The sequence below is a fragment of the Gadus chalcogrammus genome, chromosome 14 (genome assembly GCF_026213295.1).
Source record: "Gadus chalcogrammus isolate NIFS_2021 chromosome 14, NIFS_Gcha_1.0, whole genome shotgun sequence".
Classification (NCBI taxonomy): Eukaryota; Metazoa; Chordata; class Actinopteri; order Gadiformes; family Gadidae; genus Gadus; species Gadus chalcogrammus.
The window spans coordinates 10,579,889-10,603,969 of record NC_079425.1 but is presented as its reverse complement, the minus strand read 5'-3'; the positions used below and the strand labels follow the sequence as shown (position 1 = coordinate 10,603,969).

The window sequence follows — 24,081 nt, the reverse complement described above, 5'->3', positions numbered from 1 at the left end:
TATACGTTTTGTGTGCAAATAAAGTACATTAAGTTATTGCATTCGTATTTGTAATTGTCTTTGTTGAAGTCAGAAAAAGTCAGTAGCATTACAATGAAACAAAATGCATTGGAAAAAACAACCCCTGCCTTAAATAATTACATGGGTGTACACTCAAGATATTCACGTAGCCAAATACATTTCAAAAAGATCATTTAAAATAATTTTAATCTGCATTGAAATCTAACTACCACAATTTTAAAGTCTTCGACAAGAAAAGTGTACAGTAGTTAGATCAAAGACTTCTGCTTACACCCATCTCAAATGCACACTTGCAGTACAACCCTAGGTGTGATTGTTATTGCCAGTCTTTAATCCATGTACCGTTCTGTCTCTTGGACGCGACACGAGTTGCTGACACGGGATCGCACAAAGCATCGAGAATATCACACTAATTAAAGATGACCAAAAATAAGACCTGCACCCTTTTGAACTGCTTACAGGGTGGATTAGGAGGACTATATTAACAACAGGTGACACTAGGGGGACTTGCAATGCCGCAAATGGCTCCATTATGCCATGGAAGGCCTGGTTCGGGCAGTCATTCACCGAATAAAATAGAGAGATGTATCGAAGGGGAAATCCTAAATATGTGCCCATGGTGTGACCAAATAACCTGTACTTATGCAGTGAAAGTGAAAGCTTGTGAGGAGTCACGACAATATCCAGATATCATGTTTTTCATGTTTATTTAAAAGTTTTATTATATAGTTTATATAGATTTGTTTTTACAACACAAGTTATTTTAACACACACTATACATCTTACAAAAGTAAAAATTGGCCGCAAGCGTCACAAGGCAAAGGAAAAAGGTTTGAGTTCAATGCAATATTTATAATATTATAAACTTATAATTATACAATTATAGATATATATATAAATAATTGTATAATTATAGCAATTGCAAAGACAGAATAAAAAGGTTAAAAGCACTCGACTTCAAAATAAAGAGCGTTGTCAAACGCTAAAAAAGGAGGAAAATTTATAAATGACCAAATGTTATATTCCCTTTTTGCTGTGCACATACATCAAATTTTAATAAATACGTCAAGCAGAGGAATATATTTAATGGTGTGCACATTATTAATGACCACTACTGAAATATCAGAGGAAATTTGCTGAGAAGTGATTGAATAAACCCTGTTTAGTTTGGAAAATTCAGAATACACTAAACATGACCAGCAACAAAGTTTGCATTTGTTTTAAAGATGAACTTTGCGTCTCATCCATCAATGATATAACCCCCACATATCGCCAACAGTAAAATACCTGCAACTCTCACTAAGAACTTATAGAAAAGTAATTAATTGTTGCAATAACCTTTTCCAAACATCACAGCTTTATATACATATTTAACCGTCATGTGACCATTCAAAAAAGAAGGGCTTTGGGAAATTAAAGAACAAAATGAGCATCATAAATTACAATGACATTTCTACCCATTACAGTCATTAAAAACATGTTAAAACTGTACAATCCTAATCCGTGTTGCTATACTGTGTGTGTTGCTATACTGTGTGTGTTGCTATACTGTGTGTGTGTGTGTGTGTGTGTGTGTGTGTGTGTGTGTGTGTGTGTGTGTGTGTTCTAGACACTGGTTAGAGCCTACCTACATGGATGGTCTCTTCTAGCACCATCCCATTCTTCAGGGGTCTTGGTCTTTTATTTATTGCTCAGATCAGATTATGTGCAGAATAGTGACAAATATAGATCTAGAGCTGGTAAAGGTTGCATGAATCCGATATGACTGTTCATTCTGAGGTCGCATTGCAAAACATCGGACCTGTATCTGATTAGGACCGAATACAGGATAGAGAAGATCAGATTCCATGAGATTTGTGCTGTTCACACCTTTATAAAAGATTGATTAGGGCCACTTTGAAGCCACATGAACAGCCTTTGTCAACAGAAAAAAAAGAATATAAATTCAAAAATATGTCTTGGCCTCAACTAAATAAAACAAAGTACAATGCAGCAGATTTGTAACGGTAAAAACTCCAGTAAAACACTTTCTTTCAATAGCCTCATACAGTCAAAATTGTCGAACATGCAGAAATCATAGAAACAAAGCTATGCAAGTACAATCTCAAACGGACAAAACCCTTGTGTAGCCCCCAAGGTGGGATCTGATTACAGGGGAGGGAGCTTGGGGTCTGGGCGGCTCAGAGGCTGCCGATGTTGGGGAAGCTCTTGAGCTTCTCTGGGAAGTCGTCCTTGTAGAGGACAGGGTCGGCGCGGTGCTCCACCACCTTCAGAGGCATCGTGCCGAACACCGATGCAAACTTGTTGATGCATTCAGATCTGTGGGTGACGTGCAGAAAAAACTGGTTCACGGTGACCATTTCATCTTTTGGGGGAAGGTCATCTCCGTGTTATCAGTTAAACCACTGAATCCCAGCGGGCCCTCCGGGCAAATTCATGTGTTTGGGCGATTAGATCAATACTATGTGCTCTGTAAGGTGACCTTGGGTGCCTTGAAAGGCGCCTCTAAATTAAATGTATTATTATTTATTATTATTAATACAGAAAACAGGGGCTCTACCCAAATGACCACAGTGATACTAAAAGAAGGGGACTCAAGATGTCTTGATTGATTGGAATGTACAGTCAATTTCGCCAAAACTTGAATCTGACTTCTGAGTGTTATAGAAATAACATGTAATCGTTACAAGATGTAAAAACCAAAGTTTGAGCGACATTTGAATGCGTCTAGATAGACATACATTCCTCTTACTTTAACAAACATTTTCTATCACCAAACAAGTCGGCCTTCTTTCCATTCCCAAGCCTTGCTTACATATGCTCAATCGTCCTCCGCACCAGGAGAATAGGCAGAACATTTTTGGAAAACAATGCAAGACGCCCAAGGAGTGAAGCAATCAAACCGTTGTTTTTGACAAAAATAGACTGTGCAACACTGTAAAAGGATAACCTGAAATATGAAAGGAAGGCCAACAGGATTGGGCAAGTCCACTCTGCTTGGCCGTTGTTGATTTGTTATTTTTGTTTGAGTTGTTTTAGGACAACGTAAGGCCGGGGCCATATTTGGAAATAAGTTGTTACGAAGTTAAGGGCAGGCTGATATTCATTGCAAAACTCAAACGTGACCATCATGATTGTCTTGAAAGGCTACAACTGTTGTGCTCCACTGAGTTAATATCCAATTTGGTAGAGTTGCTGTTTGGAACTTTTAGAAAAATATTAAGTAGCATAAATGGCTACTAAACTACTGTATTAGTGACTTTATTCCCTTAAATCAAGAATTGCATAAATCAACTACCGTAATTGCTGCACAATTGGCTGAGAGTTTTGAGTGACTGATTCAGGGCTGCTACGGCGTACCTTTCCACCATGTGCGTCTGGTCCAGGGACAGCCCGTCAATGGCAGTGCATTCCGGGCACTTAAACTTCTTCCTGGGGGTCACCTGAACGGAAGCAGAAGTCAAATCATTACAATAACTTAGTTTAAAGTCAACATTCCTTAAATCTCAGCTTGACAGGAGTGATGATAAAGATATATATATAAAAAATGATATACATATCTATAAATATATAGAAATAGATATATTTACATATATACACATTAGCTGCTCACGATGGAATAACAGTGCCCGACCATGTCTGCCTCACTCTCGCTCTTTAGTGTGTGTAAGGCCCTATTAATGGCCGGCGCATGCCATGCAGCAACACTGTACTGTCTTTTACTGGCCCACTTTATAGCCTTCGCCTTGTTAACGTCCGCCATCACGACTCCACAGGCTTCATTCACTGCACCAACTGGCCACGCTGGAGAGTCTAAGATGGTCTGGGTCTAGGTCAGTACGGAGGTTTGTGTGTGTACGTGCTCACGTGCATGAGAGAGAGGGATGTAGTTGCGGTGCAAGGGAGCGCACAGTCTTTGATTTGTTGGCAGGGTGTGTGTGAGCCCTAGCACGCTAAAGGAAAAACACAGTTTGAGGGGGGGTGCCAGTGAGTGACACCCAGATAAGGGAGGTTTAAAGCCGGGCTTTAGCTTGGTCCCTTGCACCTGTGTGTGTGCGTGTCCAAGTGTGTGTGCGCGTGCGTGCATGCTCGTGCATACGTGTGTTGATCGGACACAGAGATGTAGGATTTGCCTCTCACTCCCCCAGCGGGCACTAGACCTGAAGAGCATCGGGAACAGGAAGAGCATGCAGTGTGTGCGTTTCCCCTCACCTTTATTGGGGCTTTGCCCGTGATGTTGGCAACCAGGAAGTTCATGGCGATATCTTCACAGTTCATGTGTGCGTCCACCCAATTCTTGATGTCTCCCGGCATCTTGTATGTGTACAAATAGTTGAAGTACTGGGATTGGGACGAAGAGACCATGGGACCATTAGCACAAGATATCATTTAGAAGGAGATTATGTAAATTGGTGTGACATCCATACAAATAAAAATAAAGCCTAATTCAAACAGTCAGCCCAACCTTTGACCTTTTGTAAAGTGTGCACGACTCTAGATTGATGTGAGGAATGTTTGGGGAAGCGTCTTGATAAACTTTGCCCCACTGTCTGGATGCTCATTCATCTCTGGAAACGGTGACCTCCCCACCTAACCCATTTGCACATCCAAGCCATGTTGGTGGCACTATCCAGGTCTCTGCACATCCTCTCTGGGTCCATAAAGGAGAGAAATCTACCTCGCTGAATAAATGGCGAAAAGCTCACTGTAGTGGCTTAATTCCACTCCAATTTAGAATGGCATTCATTATTATCGATTCTATATGGATCATACACATTTATTTTATTGAGGACTCGTAGAATAATGTTGGAAAGAGGTCGGTAATATCCGTACAAAAAAATAAGGGACGTGATCCAGGGGTAGGAGTTACCTTGTGGTAAAAGGCTGCTCCGGTGAGAACCATGGAGACCTCATTGGTCCACTCCGACTCGTACTTCCACTTGCCCATCTCGTGGTCCCAGAGGTGCAGGCGGCCAGGGTACCCCACCAGCCTGTCTGGGAACTCCCTCCACACCTGGGGAAACGGCAGACCAAAAGGGCACATCGTCTCTCATGAAAAGCTTAGGAGAGCTTTACGTTTTATAATGAAGCCGTTTTTGCCATTTCTGGCTTGTAGCTAATGACGCGAAAAAACGAGAGATCTAGCTCAGAATTTCTAAAACACACACACACACACACACACACACACACACACACACACACACACAACACACACACACACACACCACACACACACACACACACACACACACACACACACACACACACACACACACTTATGCCAAGCGCTCCGTCTAATCCTGGTAGTGAGAGCAGGAGTCAGCGGACATGGAGCCAGATGGACAGCTCCTCTATGGTATGCCGCCTTTCATTCAACGTAATGATCCTCAAAATTGAGCAGAATTGTATTAAATAGCTTCTAAATGCCTTCAGGTGAGCAGAGGGGAGCTGCGTCGGTCTACACCCATGGAAAGTGTCAGCCCTGGGCCTATTATCATCTCACACACACATCAAACACCTCCTTAACCAGGAGCCGCTCAAACCCTCCACAAACCACAGAACTGGACTCTTGTTTCCCTGACCTGGGTTCTAAACTCCGGGGATCAGTGTGAAACGTCTGGTTACATTGGCCAGAGTTAATGGAAGGATAATGAGGGATAATGCTGCGTACATATGTAATGTATAGGCGTGCAACGTCTCTCACCTCGTAGCCAAACTGCAGTTCGTCGGACGTAAGCATGATGATGTCATCATCGATGGCCAGCACGGCCTCCGTTTCGATCTCGTCGTAGGGGAAGAAACGGTTGCTCAGCTTGTTCTCTTTGGTGCGTACAACTTTGAGAGGCACCGCTATCTTGGGCCAGAGAGACTCTGCAACGCATTACAATAGGAAAGGAGACCTTAAGGATGTGATCAGATATTTATAGATATAGAGAGTGTTACAAGGATCAAATCTGGAACATGAAGACTGCACAATTCCATCTGGATTCTTAAACATGATCCAACAATCCAAATAACGTACTTTTTGTGTTTTATTGTTGGTATGTCTTCTTTGATCTTGAACATAGTATCTATGCCATATTTTTACTGTTATAAAAAAGTGCATAAAGCCATGCACGGTACAGGTGTAAAATGTATGTTTTTCCCAGTCTCCCCCACCCAGTTTGTGAACGCTCCACTCCCTTCCAAACTCCAGTACCGTTCGTTTCTTGGCGTCAAGTACCACGAAATTATTGTGCGGTGCGATTACATACAAAGTCAATGCAAAGACGCGAATAGATGAGAATTTCTCGCCAGGAGTTGCCAGTTGCACGAAGCGAAACACGCAAATGAAATACCATTTGAGATTCTGATTGCAGGAACAACGAGGATTCACCTAATTCGTGTGATAACTTGAGTTGAAATATTTGAACTTTGGCATGCAATGCGCATGAAGCCGTGTCATCAAAGCCTGTCAGTGTCGAGATCCTCTCAGGGTTACTGGCGTCCTGATTGAATCACATAAGTGGCAGTCAACCTGCTCCTGGAGAAGATGGTCAAATTCAGCAAAATTCAGCGAATCTTTAACGCCTTCGGTTGGTGTAGTGTAGGTGTTGCGACGGCGTTGTGTTCTCTGACGCCTTCGGGACTACCACAACAAGTACTGAGTCGCGATGGCGGTAACCTCGGGCAGGGCTAACGGAAAGAAATGTTGGCTTTTGTGCCCGCTAAGCTCCTCGTTACTTCCTGCACCATACTTGCGAGTAACTTCACTTTTGGGGTGAACACGGCTATAGTCTAAAATTACGGTGTGTGCTAACATCGCTCATAATAATGCTCATTCACAAAGACGCAAGCTAGCTTAAAAAAACACACAATAGAAAATGATGCTGACGATATTAACCATTGGGATAACACCAACCCGTTCCTAGAAATTGTATTTTATTTGTTTGGTTAGAGCTAAAAGAGGGGATTCACTTTCATGGAAACATTTGGACAACCCACGAAGCAGCCAATATTATTATTATTATTACTAAGTGGAATGTTGAGTGATTTCAAATCATAGAAACAATAACGCAACCATACAAAGATTGATGTCATTCTCCTTTCCAAGTTTTTCCTTAACAATACAGTTTACAAACTGAACCACTGGGACGTTCCAGCAACCCGTTGCTACCTTCCAAAAGCCATGCATGAATTAAGACTTTGCATCGACAGGTCTGGCACATTAAGCAAAGATGCAGTCAAATTGATCCCTGGAAGAAGAAGAACAAGAATAAATGGGATGGAAGGTCTGACAGGGCTCCCCAGCCTGGTATCTATGCATCAGATTCACACACGAGCGAGACTGACCGCGGGAGCATTCTGGTGGAGGCACATCAACGGGGGTGTGCTTCTGCAGCGTTTCAAAAGAGCTTGGGCACCGTCAATGGCACGCAGTGTGGTGGAGACGCATGACACAACTGTGTGTCCCGTCATTACTGTTGCAAAATGATGCCTGACAGACCCAAGCCCCTATTAAACCCTGTGCATCTCTCTCTCGTTGGCGTTCCCCGGTCTGGTCAAGACCAATTTGGAGGATGGCGGCGACATCACACACATATTTTTGTTATTCAGACATTTAAACCAGGGGCTCAGAGTTAGTCATGGCAGCTAAAATCCTGACTTCAGAACAACCGGTGAACCCATGCAGTCCAGATCGCTACCATTTTACTTTCTTATATATCCTCTAAAGTTAATAAAGACAAAGTGTTTATTAACAAAATGTTCTGATTTACAGGGACTAAATCTGAGCATCTCATTCCAACAACATTAAAGGTGGCTCTTCTGGCGTCCACCGCCACGCAGGACCGCTCCCCACTGGGTCGGCCCGTTAAAAGGCTGACCCGTCCGCGGCCCCTTGTTAATTCTAATGGGTCACAAAGCCCCAGCCAGGCGCCGCTCACGCCTCTAATCAAACGGCGCGGCCGGGCCCATTAGGAGCCACTTCAAAGTGGCCGCGCGGCGTCGTTAACCAAGCACACGGCTACGGCGGGAGGAAGGGTTTAATCCCAGCCGGGAGCCGGTCGCACCGAGGGCGGGGCTCAGCCGTCAGCCCGGGTGAGGCCCCGGGACCAGTTGAATACTTCACCGCCAAGCGGAGCCAAATAATTGCAGCACGTGGTGGCATTAATCAAACTATTAACGGCTGGCCCTGACACATTCATCATATTTGCGGGGCGCGTTGCCGTGGTTCCTTAGCGGTGGAGCTGCAGCCGCAGTGAGCTACGGGCAGGCAGACACGCGGGCCCAGACGCGCAAATGGTTAGACTTTAATGAACGCCGTTGCCTTTCGGGAAATGCCTTCACGGGCTGATGCCCGGGTTGAAAAGGTCTGATCGGTGAAACGGCGTCCGGGCTGTTGGGTGTGCGTGAGCGGGCAGGGGGCGGCCTGGGTGGGTCGACAAACGAGTGCCTTGGAGCCGACGTGTCCCACGCTGGCACTACACACCGCCTCTCTTGTCTATAGTGGAGCCAGAGAGAGCCTGGCTCTCCTCCCCAGCGTGAGACGGCTCTCGCTGCAGCTCAAAGGGAGGAGTCTTTGCTGCTCTTGGTGTTTACCTCTCATCTGTTGCACATCAGGGTGCTCCTTGAGGGGCTTTAAACCCCACCAGGGTAGGGAGAGACCGGGAGAGAGACAGACACACCGGGGGAGGCAGGGAAGGAGACAGACAGACGAAAGACGGCTGCTCCCACACAAACCCAGTTGGCAGTTTAATACAATGCGCTCTGCAGAGTTTCCCCTTGCATGGGTCCTTGGATTGGAGCCGTGTGTGCGCCTACATATTTTAACCGTTTAGGGAACCATGATATAAAGAAGTCGAGCAATAATGACACACTCATACAGCACACATAATAAAACATCATTATAAAATGTTGAGACTATCCTACTCTGATCCATGTCGGGGTGCATGGCAGGGCATGGCTGAAGGGAACCCTATCCTGGATAAATAACCTTTCAGGAAGTAAAAACTACAGCTGCCATTTAATTACTTCTGCTTATTCCCAACAACCACAGGGTGTGCACTGTGCACTATTTTTCAATAAACGAGACACCTCTGCCTTTTCGGCAGATATTACACATAAAAAGTTACGAATATGTAATCATAGTTGGAAGAAACCACTCCGGGGTGTCACATTTCGGAATATATTGTACGACAGGGTTGTTTTTGTGACCCAGTCAACCGCCGAAGAACACTGGGACAGGGGTAATCCCCGTATTCTTGACTCGTCCCATCGATCCAGATTCTTTCCTAATCATCGTTTCCAATCGCCACCCCTGGCAGAGTGGCCGGTTTACAGGGCCAGGACATTCACCTCGCCAGCAGCCCGGAGTTCACCTTAGCAGAGCAGGCACTCTGCTAGGAGGACCAACTAGCATGGTGCCAAGGTCGATGGTAGAGCGCCCAGTAACAGCACATTCAACGTCTGAGAGAGCACCAACTAAAGAATGGCTAATGAAGCAGTGGTGTAGAAAGACACAATGCATAGGAGCTGACAAGGGCCTCACCTTCAGGAGGACTCTTGTTCTGGTTGTTCCACACCACCAGTAGCTTGGCCAAGCTGGGCACCTTGGAGATCTCCGTGATGACCCGGAACAGGCTCTCGATGCGGTCGTAGGTCAGCACCACTGCTGTGAAGCCCGGGGAGCGTGGAGGGATGAGGGGCAGGAACAGGGGGCTGTTGACACTGGACCACTTCTACGGGAAAACCACAAGAAAAACAGGACGTTCAGCACAGGCAATCGTAGTAGTATCACAGTGGATGCTATTCTAAAACTGTAGTCGTTGAAGAAGAAGATCAAGTAAAACCTTCAAAGACTTGAAATAATGGAGGTTCAATGATTTCGTCATCAATTATTGAGGCTACACAATCATCCAGTAGATACCGTTTTTTAACCCAAATGATATTAACCGTTAAACAACAAACAATATTTTGAAACACATTTTGTCATAGCCTCTACACGAAACACTGGAAGACGCAAGTTTAGCGCCATGAAATCGTTCCCTTTATCAGAGCCCATGAAAGTTTTGCCCTCCCCGCCCCCACCCCATGTGTTCCAGGCCGGCGGCTTTGCACCATGTCTGCGTGGGATGGAGAGAGTGCAGATCCGACACTTTAAATCTGTGGCCTTCTTGAAGTGTGCCGATTGCACGTTGCTGCTTTATCCCCAGGTGCCCGCAAACACGAGCCAGTGGTTTGAGTGGCTCCTTCCACTGGCGTCGGTGCAAGTCTGTCAGCAATGACACCAGCCTCGATGTTATTCTCCACATCAGTGGCTCCTTGCACTAATAAAAACTTGCTTTACTGGAAAGTGGAAATTTCCTTGTGGTCGTTCTGACATTGTCACACGAGCCAAGTTGGGGGGGGGGGAATAATTAAACGTACATGGGCAACACATACGTGCCAAAAAAGTGCTTGAGACCACTTAAGTCATTTGTCAGGACTACATAAATGAGATGAAAAGAAGGCCACGTTTCAAAGTGTCATAGTGGGTCTTAAATTTGTTAAGTGCGCTTGTTACAACTCTTGGTTCAAACGCAAAGCAGATTCTATTAAAAGAAGCAGAGTTTTTTTTCGCTGATATAGGGCACCAAGATGAAACACACACATATAGAAGTTTAGCTAAGGCTTATTGTTAAAATACTGCTCGCCATGCCATTCCTTGCTTACCGGGCAAAAAGAGCAACAGAAAAGAATAATGCTCACAAGAGACAAAAAAATAAAAGACCTGTGCTGGGTTTTGCCCATATTTTGCAAAATGTTAGGCAAGTTGCCTGGATTCAAAGTCATTTAAAAAACGTTTGAGCTCCGCTTACTATCTACATTCCAAGCTCAAAAACAAAAGACAGCCTGTCCCCTTGCTCTTGACAGCCCCCTTGAAATGCACTAGCAATCCTGGGAAATGTGTTCTCAATTACTATCCCCGAAACTTCGGGAGGAAAAAAACAACCCAACGCTGCCTGATTTATTTAGTGCTTAGTTCAAGTTCTTCTCACCGTCTGTCCGCTGAATCCATGGAGAAAGCACTTCATCTCTCTTCTGAAAGCCCAAACGGCCAGTGCTCTGAACCCTGCCACAATTAGTCTCCTGTGGCTGCAGCACAGACCCAGAGGCCTGTGTGGTGCTGATGGACAGCCGATTGGGGATGGATGCACGGGCCGAACCTTCTGACAGCGGTGGCCAATGTCAATACTAACGTTCGATTAGCTGTTGATTCAGCTACCCTTTAAAAGGAGGCGGACTCAAGTGGCTAAGCAGTCGGCTGCTTATAATCCTAATTGATCCTGTAAGGAGTCTATGGCACAGGGGTCCTAGGATATACCCATCAATCGCATTGTGTTTCCAGCAATGGCATTGTTTAAACCATGCAAAACCTTAGGTAGGCGCCTTGGGTTTACTCAACAACGCTGGAGTCTGGCTGAAGTTGACTTCCAATGCCGGGTAAACACACATTAATTGAACATATGCACAGGCACCATTATGCATGCACCGCCACTGCCTCTGTAGGAGGCGCAACCCCTCAAACTGATTAACAACTCCTGAGAGATGGGCTCTCAGCCTGGATGTCTGCAGCCTCACACTCCCTCAACCACAGGGATGCTGCACACACACACACGCACACACACACACACAAAGCATGACTCAGACATGCAGGAACTTATTTTTCACCACACTGGAGGCACAATCCTCGCGCAGAACTGCTGACATGAACTGACTGCTGCCGACGAGCTGGAGCTGGGCGTTCACCGACCTAGCTCAGCATCGCATGCGTGGCTCCCTGGGAGAGGGGGACCAGAGCCACTCTCACGCTGCTATTCACTGGCATCCAGTTAGCCTGAGCGCAGGGCACAGGGCGGCGGGGGGGCACCGTGCGTCAAACGCTGCCGTGCGGGGCATCCATATGGTTAAGGCTCTATTTAGAGGGGCGAGATGGAGGACTTGAGTCTCGGAAATGGAACCCTTCGCCGTCCACCGCAAATTAATATGGAGCTCTCGGAAGTATTCCATACAGCTTGAAAAGATAAATGCTGGGTCTCGTTTTGGAAGAGGCTTCCCGGATAGGTGGCAATGCCACAGAATGTGGCAATGTAGTAGACTGGGAATGAAAATCTTTTAAGGTTTTAAAGAAGGAGGCCAGTGTAGGATAGCCCAGAAGAACTTAAGGCCTCCTCTTTTTCAACATTTCCCAACATCCCTGATATAAGGAAATATATTAACTTCATAAAGGGCTGCCTTGAATTCTTGTTTTAACATTCAAGGCATCAAATATTTGACAAAACCAAGGTGTGTAAGACAATCCCACCTTGAAAGGCTGTGTCAGTTGGGGGCAATATAGTTGCGCAAACTCTGTATCGAAAACATCAACCACACCACGAATGCTACACAGACACATCCAGTCAAATACTATGAAGCTATTATAACATCCCAGCTTCAGGTACACTTACCACCACAGGTGGGTTGTTCCACTGTTCGTACGTGTGCGCAGCATACGGATAGATGCGGTCGTTGATGATCTGAAGGGTTGTCATGCCAATGGCCTTCATGGAGCTGAAGTAGGCATCCCAGAACCATCGAGCCTGAGAAAAGAAACAACAGATATAGAAGTGTAACGATACACGTATTCTTACCAAACCGTCACTGTACAGGCACTTCTGGGTGGTTACAGAGGTGGACCGCTGTGCGTAAATGTGGCGTACATAGCGTTAATATGGCGAATGTAAAGGCTTGTTTTGCGACGCAGAATTTAAAACTTGAAGTCAGAGTTCCCCCCGGACTGTTTTGCAAAAGTATACTTCTCCGACTCCGTAATCCAACGGAGACCCCTCGAGCATTCGCAGTTCTCCGTCGGGATGTAGGCGATACGCAATTCGCTGCCCGATCGATCTTATATCTTGACAAAAGATCATGTAAGTAGTGTTGTAAATAAACCTCCAAAGCTTTTCAAATCTTATTTGGTGTTTTATTGGTCCTTAATGTGCAAAGTAAACAATTTACGAAGGAAATAAGGTGCAAAGTCAAACCGGAGAAGTGATTCCGGAAATGATTTTGTTAGAGGACCAAGCACAGCCATTGCCGTCTCCGTTGCGCCAACGGATAATTAAAAAATATTGGATACGCACGTAAGCTACGGAGAGGGTCTCCGACAGGCTCTCCGGCTACGGAGAGGGCTCTCCGTGTCTACGTACAGCCCTTAAACATGCACCCGCATTTGAAAAGGCACCATCCAGGTGTTACTATCACCGTTGCTGTAAAAAAAACAACAACTAGCTGTTCAAACCCAGCTCACGACACTATTTCAACAACCCCTGTCTGGGAATTTAGAAATGCAAATGCCATAACCAAGTTTATTTTCGTTTTCATTGCCGCTGATCTACGGCCTTTCTCCATTTTTGACAAACAAGCGTTTTTTTCAGATTTTCCCCTATGAACCGTAGCGTCTTATACCGTACCGTGACTTCAAAACCGAGGTACGTATCGAACCGTGACTTTTGTGTCCCGTTGCACCCCTAACAGATTACCATGTAAACCAAATCATTAAGGCTAGAGAGAGGAATCTGCACACAAGATTAACAATGGAATGCACACCTAAAGCTCCCGCATGGCATATGGTTGAGTGAAGCCTTAATTTGAATTATCATTTATCAGAGTCAACCGTTTAACGTCACCAGAGCCGATAACATCAGCAATATTATTAATTTGTTTTTATTGGACGAATAAAATTCATTACTTTATTATACATTTATTTTATTTGCACCATCCAAAAGGAATAAGGCATTTTTGCTGTATAATTGAGCACATTGTGAAGGCGACAAATTAATTCAAATCAGCAGAGTTGTCCCTCATCCACGCCGAGACCGCCTGTGTGGTTGTGAGCCTGGCCGTAAAAACATCAACGTGTCATTTGTCAGTGTGAGGCTCCTGTTACAAGCAGGTCCGGTCTCCAGAGAACCGCTCTATTAAAACACTTCAAGGGACAGCGGAGAGCGCAGAGGAGCATCAGAGGGTTAACGAAGCGTCAAACTACTGCATCCCCTGCTAGGAGACGCTGGGAGCCAGACAGGATGAGGACACAGCCTCTCCTGTGGTTCCATGTAAAATGTAGGGATTTAGACCGACCTATAGTCAGTCACCATGTAACACCGTGCAGACCTGGCTCAAAGGCCGCAGCTCAACAGTATCTGGAGCACCTTGACTGGGATAAACCACCTATGCATAAGTTTGTTACCATTCCAAGTCCCTTAGCAACCACAAGTTAGTATCAAAAAGCAGTTAATTCAATTTGGTTGCACCACCACTTTGTAAGTGCGTGACTGTACATACATTTCAGGTGCTTGACTGTTAGTGTACCAGACAGTAACTGTGAAACAACTGCCTCCATTTTTTTCCTCTCGTCACAATGCCCCCATATTTTACTATATTATATTTGACTGCTCTGGAAATTGTCATACGGCCCCCACACCCATTCCCACACAGCTCTGAACGCAATCCCCAAAGCCGACCCTATCTCAGCTGGTTAGCGCACAGTTCTTTCCGAGATTATCTCGATTTTTTTCATCATTTGTTTCTGTGTGATGTGTGTGTATTAGAGTGTGGGTGGAGAGAATTCAAGAGGTCTTTCCAATCCCTTGAGATAGGGGGAACCGGGCGGCTCATAAATCAGCGAGTGATAAAAGTTTGCTTTCCGACTGGGGAGGAGGCACAGAGTCTTTCAGGCAAACTGTTACCCTTCCCCCCCCCCCCCGCCACACCTCCCCTGGCTAGCGCCTGCAGGAATTTTTATGAGGAGGGAAGAGACAGGGCTGTGGGTGCGGAGGAGAACACTGACAGCAGCAGAGGACTTCATTTCATCTACCCAAGCCAGTCAACAGTGCTTTCTTGCGACAAATTGGGGAGATACATTAAGTTTCACCGATTCCATCTTTCAAAAAGGTGCGCCCAAATAAATGGACGATTTGAACGGATGGACGAATGCAAATAATGACAGATGAATGCAGGGAGCGTTCAGTGTGGCAATTTCTGTACATTTTTGGATGTGAATTCCACATGTGAATTATCGAGTACTGTGGTTGGATTTGTGCGGTCAGCTCTCTCAGTCTGTACCCACAGTAGTAGATCAGAGCAACCTGCCAACCGCGCAATGACAAAACTCCAATACGGCAACTTGTCATTATATGGGGCAAAACCTGTTGACGCGGGCATGACTGATGTGATAAAAGGCTTGCATGTATTGAGCAGCAGGAGTCTGACCCATACAAGACTCACGGGACCCCGTGGTAAGCACAGGGCCTCAGAGGCCTCCTTTAAACCCTGTGAACAAACATCCAGTTTTAACACATAGCCTTTACAATGTATGACAAAGTAATCAACGTCAAAACGTCAACTCGAGTTTGAAAACGACATGCTCAAATTCAAGCTGCCGTTCACAGGCAGCGGCCAAGCGGTCATCTTTGTTGTGCCCAATGACCTCTTGACTTGTGCGGTCAGTTTAACAAGCATGATGGATCAAATTAAGACGTGATCAATGTCACCACGTCCCCATTTAGTTGGGAACATTTAGCTGTTGTCTATTAACGTTGATCAGAGGCCACTTCAAGAAAGGTGTTTGCACAATGGCCTTCAGAGGCACATTAAGACTGTAATCTCAGCGTGTACAAAGAATCATACCGCTCTGATGTTCCAAAGTGCTTCTTTTGAGGATCTTTTGCCCCCCCGAGTTCTTCAATTGCTCATCAGAGGTCAGAAAGGTCTGAGTTTAGATAATATTGGAATGCATAACAAATTCCCTCAAGGCATTATTAAGATGACATTAATCTCCTGAAACCGAACATGGGAGGGGTTGCCTGTCGCCCACTCGGGAGAAGACATATTGATTTGCAAAAAGTGAATGGCTTTCACTCCTTTCAGAGAAGCCCAAAGCGACGTCTATCTTTATACAAAGCACAAAGTCATCCACTGTGGAAAAGTGGAAAGGGCCTCGGGGCAAAGCACCGGCTGTTGAACCCTCTTTTGGTCAGTCAATGTAAATAACACATGAAATACATTTGGGGAAACAACAATAACAATGTTCGGAAACTAGGAATGATTCCCTGCTGGAACTAAATAAATACCAGTCAATTTCGACTGGTTCTCACTGAGCTGTCCACTCAAATAGTTACAAAGAAATTAAATGAATGACCTTTAAAACCAGGGAACGTCGAGATGCCATTCTTGGATAACATATCTCATAAACCTCATCCCCTCACTCATCCTTTTGGGCAATAATGTTAAATATTATACCCAATAATATGGTTTAAGCAGTGTTGTGCACTCCTGAATCCAGATGTGCGCAGGCATAGGCAGACAAAGTGGCTCTTCAAGTCACTCCATACATTCACAATGAAACAAACCTCTGACTAAATGTGCCCTTCTCTCCCACTTCATCCTGCCAGCTGGGGCCCTCTAAAGTACAGGTCCCAAAGGAGGCCCACATAGATCAAGTCAACACAGAATGACCACTTCACGGGCCCACACCAACCGCACACTCATAGTTTAGCCAGGTACCTTTCCTCTTAGCTAAATATATGCATAATTTATGTGATCCTACATAAAATAGTTCTTACTTCAAGAGCAAATAGAATGCACAAACTAGAAGCGGTGGATGTGCAATGTGACCGGAGGTTGGGAGCAATTTAAATAAATGATTACGAGTCATCAGTAAGTGAAAGATGACACACTGCCGAATTTGTAATCACTCTTGGAGTATGTGTGCGCTGTTTCCCTCCACAGCCAAAACTAAAAGTTTTCACTTTGAAGGAAACTTAAAGCTTTTAATGCATCCTCAGTCCTTAAATCCACCAAAAAGGCTGCAGGAATGCAATGTCAGGAAAAATATAAATGGCCAACCATCAAATATTGCTTCATAGTAAACCTCCTTAGAGCAGGGACTTGAGTTTGTGTCGTGTTGAGTTTCTCAACACGCATGTTCTCAATATGACAAATCCTGCTTTAAAACAATGATAAACATATTCATGTCTTTAACTTTCAAATAACGGACCATCTACAACGAAGCAACGCTTCATTCGCAACCTAAAGCAGGGTGCTGCAACAATCCAAGAAGGAACTTGTTTGATATATAAAGTTCCATGCCACCGAGCTGCATGATAGAAGTTGTTGGTGCTGCAGGCATGGGCAGAGATAACTCGAAGCATATGCCAATACAAAACATGTTAGGTTCAGAGCAGTTGGTATTCTTTATGAATGGCGTCCATTTATCCTAGTTCCTGAACTGTGTTGACTCCGATCTTTGGATCATTTTGTTAATTCTGAATTCTGACAATGTGTCTTTGGCCAACTTGGCACACCAACATCCTTGAACAGTTTCTTGCAGGCAATTTTCTTGCAATGCAGTTTTTAGATGACTTACGTATACAATTTAATAATACCTTTGTTACATACAAATTGATTGATTTCACAGTATACTGAAAAACGATTTGCCAGTTAAAGACTAAATGTAGTGTTTAAAAAGGGAATTTATGCAGGACAGGTTTTTCCCTCATCAATGGCACATCCATCTACCTCTAAAAGTTGTGGTAACACATTTTTAAATAGAAAACCACGCATGTGCCAGCTTCATACTCGGAAGATAAGAGTTAACACCAGTGGGAGCAGTTGATGGACACATCAGCTTCATGCTGCAAATGTAGCCGTAAGCATAGAGTCTCCCCAAGGAGGTCTTGGAGCCCTGTCTGGAGTAATCTAACCCCAAGATCGCCTAATAGCCGTGGGCTTACGATGTGTGTTTGGCCAGCATAATTGGTAAATGGACCAGCGTTGATACAAGGCAAATGAGAAACAGCTTGAACCGATACACTTCTCTCATATGAGGGATTTCACTGCTGTTTAAAGTGGCTCAATGTTACTGTTGAATAGAAGGAGATAGTGAGAATTCTTTTTTGAAAATCCAAAAGTGTCGTCCAAATAGGCGTCTAATCTAGATGAACAAATATGTAGAGGAAATTTAGGTTCTCAAATAAGGAAAGTGGGTTTTCCATCAAATGACCTGTCTAGATTGGCCATCTACAATAGTATTATACCTTCTTAAGCTTTGTGAAAAGCAAGTGTGAGGATCTGAAAGTGTCTATGGTAGTTTTTGATGAAATAGCACATCCAGAGACAAACCCTTAAATGTTAAATCCTAATTGATTCTAAGAAAAATATTCCATTCTTTATGTGTTTGCTTAGGTTTGAGTTGTACCTGTCTCTGCATCTCTTCCACCTGTCTGTGAGGAATGCTCTTCAGAATGGTGTACATTTCAGGCAACTTCTCTTCTGGAATAACCACTGATGCCCTATTGGAGGAAATGTTCAATACAGACAAATTATTGCGCAGTGCAAAGTAACCAAGACAATCAACAGATCAAGGAAATGCAGTGTTGAGCGTCAGATGCTTTGGGTTGGAAGGAGTAAATACCTCTTCCAGTCCAGGACCTCTGAGAAGGGCAGGATGTAGGGAGGTCACGCCAAAGACGAACGGGAACACAAGCCAGCCTGCAGTACGTCACTGAGGGTTGCTTGGCCAAGCCTAGCCCCGCGCAGAACCACACAGAACGAGGACTCCTTCACAAAGAGGAGAAGGACAGGTCATTCAAGAGAGACAGAACGAGGCCGTCTTCACAAAGCGGAAGACGGGTCCTTCAAGAGAGACAGAACGACGCCTCCTTCACAGATAGGACAGGTCCTTCAAGGGACAGATTTGGGACCCCTCTGTACACGTTCTTGTATTTTATAGAACAAACCGTGCTTTATAAAAAGGAGGGTTTCACACGGTGTCACACGCATTCAAAGCCGTCATTGTGATGCTTATGCTGTGAATATAACCCTATTCTAGAACTTCTGGACAAGAAGTAACCAAGAAGTGTGGGCGCACCTGGAGGACCTGCGGGTAGTCGTACACCTGGCTCTTGAAGCAGAGCTTGCGTCGTACGGAGGCCGCCCCCTGGGAGAGGTTGCTGCACTTGTCCAGCAGGAGCAGCGCCTCGCCGTTCTCCTCCTTCAGGCGCTCCAGCTCCCCGCGGTACTCCCTGTGGATGGCCGTCTGGGAGGACAGGATGAAGTAGCGCCGCGGCCTGGTTGGGGCGGGGGGCATAGCGGGGACAAGGGCAGACCAAACCCTGGGTCAGTGTCATTCAGTTAAAAGACATGACATTTGGTTTGCTTTGAGGAATAATCCATGAGGATAACCAGACCAAAAAAGAAGTCTAACTAATGATATCTAGTTAAAAGCTAGCCGGCTCACATTCATTCAGGCAGCCTATCCTTGGTGGGGATGTCTAGCGCCCGGGTCACAAAAGTCAAATATAAACCAGGCATTATATTTGATGTCTTGGGACCCCTTTAACATGTTAATTGTTGTGTGTGTGCATATGCATTAGGGGTGTAACGGTACACAAAAGTCACGGTTCGGTACGTACCTCGGTTTTTAAGTCACGGTACGGTACGATACGGTACGGTTAATAGTTAAGGGGAATTAAAAAAAAAAAAAAAAAAGCGGCAATGAAAACACCAATAAATGCCATAACACCATTTGTTATGGCATTTCAGTTTCTGAATTCCCAGTGAGCTGGGTTTGTACAGCTCGCTTTTTTTTTCACAGCAACGGTGATAGTAACACCTGGATGGCGCCTTTTCAAATGCGTGTGCATGTTAAAGTGCTGTAAGAAGACACAGGGAGCCCTATCCATTGCCGGACAGCCTGTTGGAGACCCTCTCCGTAGCTTACGTGCACATCCAATATTTTTAACTATGCGTCGAAACCATGGACCTATTGGTCGACGCAACGGAGACGGCAAGGGCTGTGATTGGTCCTCTAACAAAATCATTTCCTGAATCACTTCTTCGGTTTGACTTTGTACCTTAATTACTTTGTACATTGTTTACTTTGCACCAGGACCAATAAAACACCAAATAGATTTGAAAGCTTTGGAAGTGTATTTACAACACTGCTTAATGTTTGTAACATACATACTGTATAAGATATATCGGGCGGCCAATTGCATTGCGTATCCGACATCCCGACGGAGAGCTGCTGAAGGGATTACGGAGTCGGAGTAGCCGACTCGTCGAGCACAGCAGGACCGAGAAAAAATAAATAATAATAGTTTCACTTCTGACACCAATGTAGTGACCTCGCCGGTGACATAATGATGTCGAGTCATTAGTAAAAAAAAAAAAAAACAGGTCACTGAAACCCGTAACGTCATAACCAACGGCAGAAAACCGACCCAAAACAAACCCCGGTTACCCCGGCAACCCCCAACACGGTCTCACTCGCGTGCAGGCCCCCACCCTCCTGTTCTTCCAAGGCCCTCCCCAGCTGACCTAATGATTCGCCCCCACGCTGATTGACAAGAAGAACATTACAATACATGCACATAGAACAACTGGCATAACGGACAACGAAATATAATGCAACACATAACACGCAAACTATTTAACTGTCCCAGGGTCGCTACATTACTTTGGCTAAACGGTCCGGGTGGAACTCCGACTTCAAGTTTTAAAATCCGTATTGCAAAACAAGCCTTTACATTCACCATATTAACGTTATGTACGCCACATTTACGAACCGCGGTAAACCTCTGTAACCGCACCGAAGTGCCTGTACCGTGACGGTTCGGTACAAATACGTGTACCGTTACACCCCTAATATGCATGCATGCATGCATGCATGCATGCATGCATGCGCGCGCGCGCGTGCGTGCGTGTGTGTGTGTGTGTGTTCACCCCCGGCTGTCGTTCAGGCAGCTCCACATCTGCAGACAGGGGGCTGTACACGGGGATGCTGACATCATAGCCTTGTCTGTAGGTCCATGTGGAGAATCCCCCACCGGCTAGCAGTGCTCTGAAACACAAACAAACACGGCTTGCATGCACTTCCACATCATGTTTATATACTATACACATTTAGCTCATGTTTATGTATATAGCTGAATTACACGTTAATACAATTTTTTTTTTTACGAAAAAGCAAAGTAATACATTAGCCATTATAATATTGTGTACACAAGACTCATGAGTATTATTGATGGTGAAAGTGTTATCCTGTCCTCAGCCTATTCGTGGTTTCACACCGATATATCATTAGAGATCCATTTTCCCACAACAAGCAAGCGACTATGTGAGTCAAATGTAGTACAGGTCAACAAGCCCATTTTGGAATCCGTCCCACCTGGACCTAGTGCATAGATGGTCAGACACACACTTCATGTCACACACCTGGTTCCGATAAGGCTCGGCAGAAAACAGAGCACAGCTGCTTGAGCCAAGGAAATTCCCTATAGCTCCCATCTAAGTGCTTATCATCTGGGGTGTTTGTCAAAGCCAACTTTTCCTCTCCAAATGACCAGCCAATACAAATACATCCTGGCCGACGATACTGCACACAGCGAGACAATGATACAAAAACATCCATAATGATACATATGTAGCCGGGATGTATAAATGCACCTCATATATTGTGATACTTAAAACAGCAATAAACTGCATCGATTTATAATGCCAGAATTTATTATTTTATTGAAAATCTTATTGGAGATCAAATTTGAAAGAGATACAAGCAGCTCGATGTAACGTTTTGTTTGTTCCACATTTCACTATTGATTTATTGATTACATTTTTTATATAAAATTGATTAATGATTTTTGTAGATTCTTGGGACAATATGAGAGAAATAATGCAGTTAAAATCAAAGTCAGCTTTAAAACTAGTTATAATCATTCAATCCAGGACAAGAATCTTTTTTCAAATAATATCGATCATCTTTCAATAATATTTACAATTATTCAAGATGTAAAACAAAGAATAAACACATACTCAACCTATGGCATTGTGTGTTTTTTATATCAACATCTGGAAATCGTGTGAGAGGCATCTTAATGGGGTGCTTCCATCTAGTGTTTTAAATAGAAACTGCAGCGCTTGTCTAAAATCCCAGCTGTTTTTTTGTGTAGATGTAAACCGCTGGCTAGCCTATCAGGCACGCTTTCATAAAGATCCATAACTTTTGGTGGGCTTCAGGAGTCACCTGTCTCTGGGCACATCCAAGGCTGTGTTGTAGTCTGGAGGCCCTCCGGGTAACATGTTGAAGAGCAGGTGATTCATTCCCCTGTCCCATCTAACAAACACATAATAAAAGACAAAGAATTTGAATTTGAACTACAATTGTCCGCACATATTTCCAGCCTTTTACTCTGCAGGCAAAAGAACGCAAGATACATCACAATGATATCCTGACATTCAGGAAAAGGTTTTGATTGGTTTACCTAGGCAGAATGGCCAAGGCCTGGGCAGTCTCTCTGATGCGCAGGGAGTTCTGGTTCAGCACATCGATAGACGGCACAAAGAGGCAGGCTCTGGTCACGTCGTCAGTGTAAAAGTCGCTGTCAGAGATGGCACTGAGCAGGTCGTTATACTCCCTGGATAGACCCGTGCTACTAATGGGCACGCCCACCTCGTCCACTAACCTCTGGAGCGGGTAGATGTACACCTTCAGGACAAACATGTAAACAATACATCTATGAATAGGAGGACATCAAAGGTAAGACACTAAGCATAAGGCCTTTATCACATTGGTGTAGGTGTAAAAAATATCGACGAAGGCAGAAATGTTGAAACAATATGGGGTGCCTGATCGCCTGGGCCTAAAAAGTAATGCCCGGACAGTACAACTTTCTTAAAGTCACTGTTCCGATCGGGACGGCGCTAGAAATGGGATACATGAAGGCCATTGTTATTTTAGGCTTTTTTATTTTTTTTTAAGAAATGATGAAACAGGACAAGTTAATAAGTTATTTTCTACCTACAACTTTGAGTGAAAGAAAGTAAAAATGTATTAAGGCCAATGGACGGGGCAAATGTTAACGTTGAACCCCAACAGTTGTAGCTCAAGTATTACGAGGATTATGGGCATGCCAGTGACCTTAGTTAATGTCGAGATAAATCTGTGTTTGGCCATTCTACTACTACTACACTAATGTGATAAAGCCCTTATTGGCGTTTATCACAGAGGTGTAATAGGACACATACATTACACCCCAATACAAAAGTGCTGTAGGCATTTATAGAGGGAATAATTACCTTGATTCGGTTCTTAGGGTTGTAGCCACATCTGTAAACATCAAAACAAGTATGCATACGACAACTGAGGTCCCCCCTTTCGGGTATTGGACTAGACACAGGGAGGCGCACCAGTGGTGCATCGTGGACACTGCGTTTGTCCAAGGTCCAGTCGGCCGTAGACTCAATGGAATGCGGCCAAAACTGGAACATCCCTGTGGCGATGAGTCCCAGCAGGACCACAGAGAACAGGGTAATGTAGTATATGCGGTGCTTGGTCTTCATCCGTGGGATGAGAGCCGGACCCCGCGAGCTATACTTTCCAGAGGCACACATCCCTCACTCGGATAAATCCCAGCCAACTATACATAGCAAACAAACAAAACGGTTAGTTGTACGTACATGTAGCCTATTGGATTTGCCACTATATGTATAACACATCAACACCCACACCTACAGACAGACACAAATATACCCACACTTCAATTGTATACGAGTAAAGCTGATTGATATGTGACACATCCAACAGTGCGACTACAATAGTAGGAAGTTATCAGCCAATCCGCGAGTCAGGTGTAGGCTAAAAGCTATGGGTACGAGTACAAGTAATACAACTGCGAATATATAATTTCCTCCCAAAAAGTTTTTGAATTGGCAAAACAGTGATTTGCTATTGTGATCGACTGCCTTCCTAGCTTGCTAATAACAGCTGTTCTGGTTAGTGTTTTTTGGGGGACCGTTTAACATTAAAGCAAGGACTGTTATCAAAATACGTTTTCACATACCTTCCACGTTTGACAGGATAACTGTCGAAATGTCGGTGTCAATTCATAGCAATCTCATGAACAGAAAAAAAATCATTGCAAGGATTATGAAGATTGCTAACGGTGTTTCTCAGCGGAAGTCCCACTCTTCTTCTTACTGCAAGCATAATGTGATTCTGCT

The 24,081-nt window shown here is 44.5% G+C and overlaps 1 protein-coding gene across 1 annotated transcript; it reads right to left on the bottom strand.

Moving 5' to 3' along the window:
- Positions 1-515: 515 nt before the first annotated feature.
- On the bottom strand, positions 516-24,071 carry ext2 (exostosin glycosyltransferase 2). The gene is given in 15 exon segments (XM_056607069.1): positions 516-2,340; positions 3,382-3,464; positions 4,234-4,362; positions 4,892-5,035; positions 5,726-5,892; positions 9,551-9,740; positions 12,489-12,620; positions 18,278-18,371; positions 18,494-18,639; positions 18,950-19,149; positions 20,808-20,923; positions 22,106-22,195; positions 22,344-22,567; positions 23,158-23,498; positions 23,922-24,071. Coding segments are annotated over 14 exon segments (2,169 nt in total). The 5' UTR covers positions 23,473-23,498; positions 23,922-24,071; the 3' UTR covers positions 516-2,201.
- Positions 24,072-24,081: the final 10 nt, after the last annotated feature.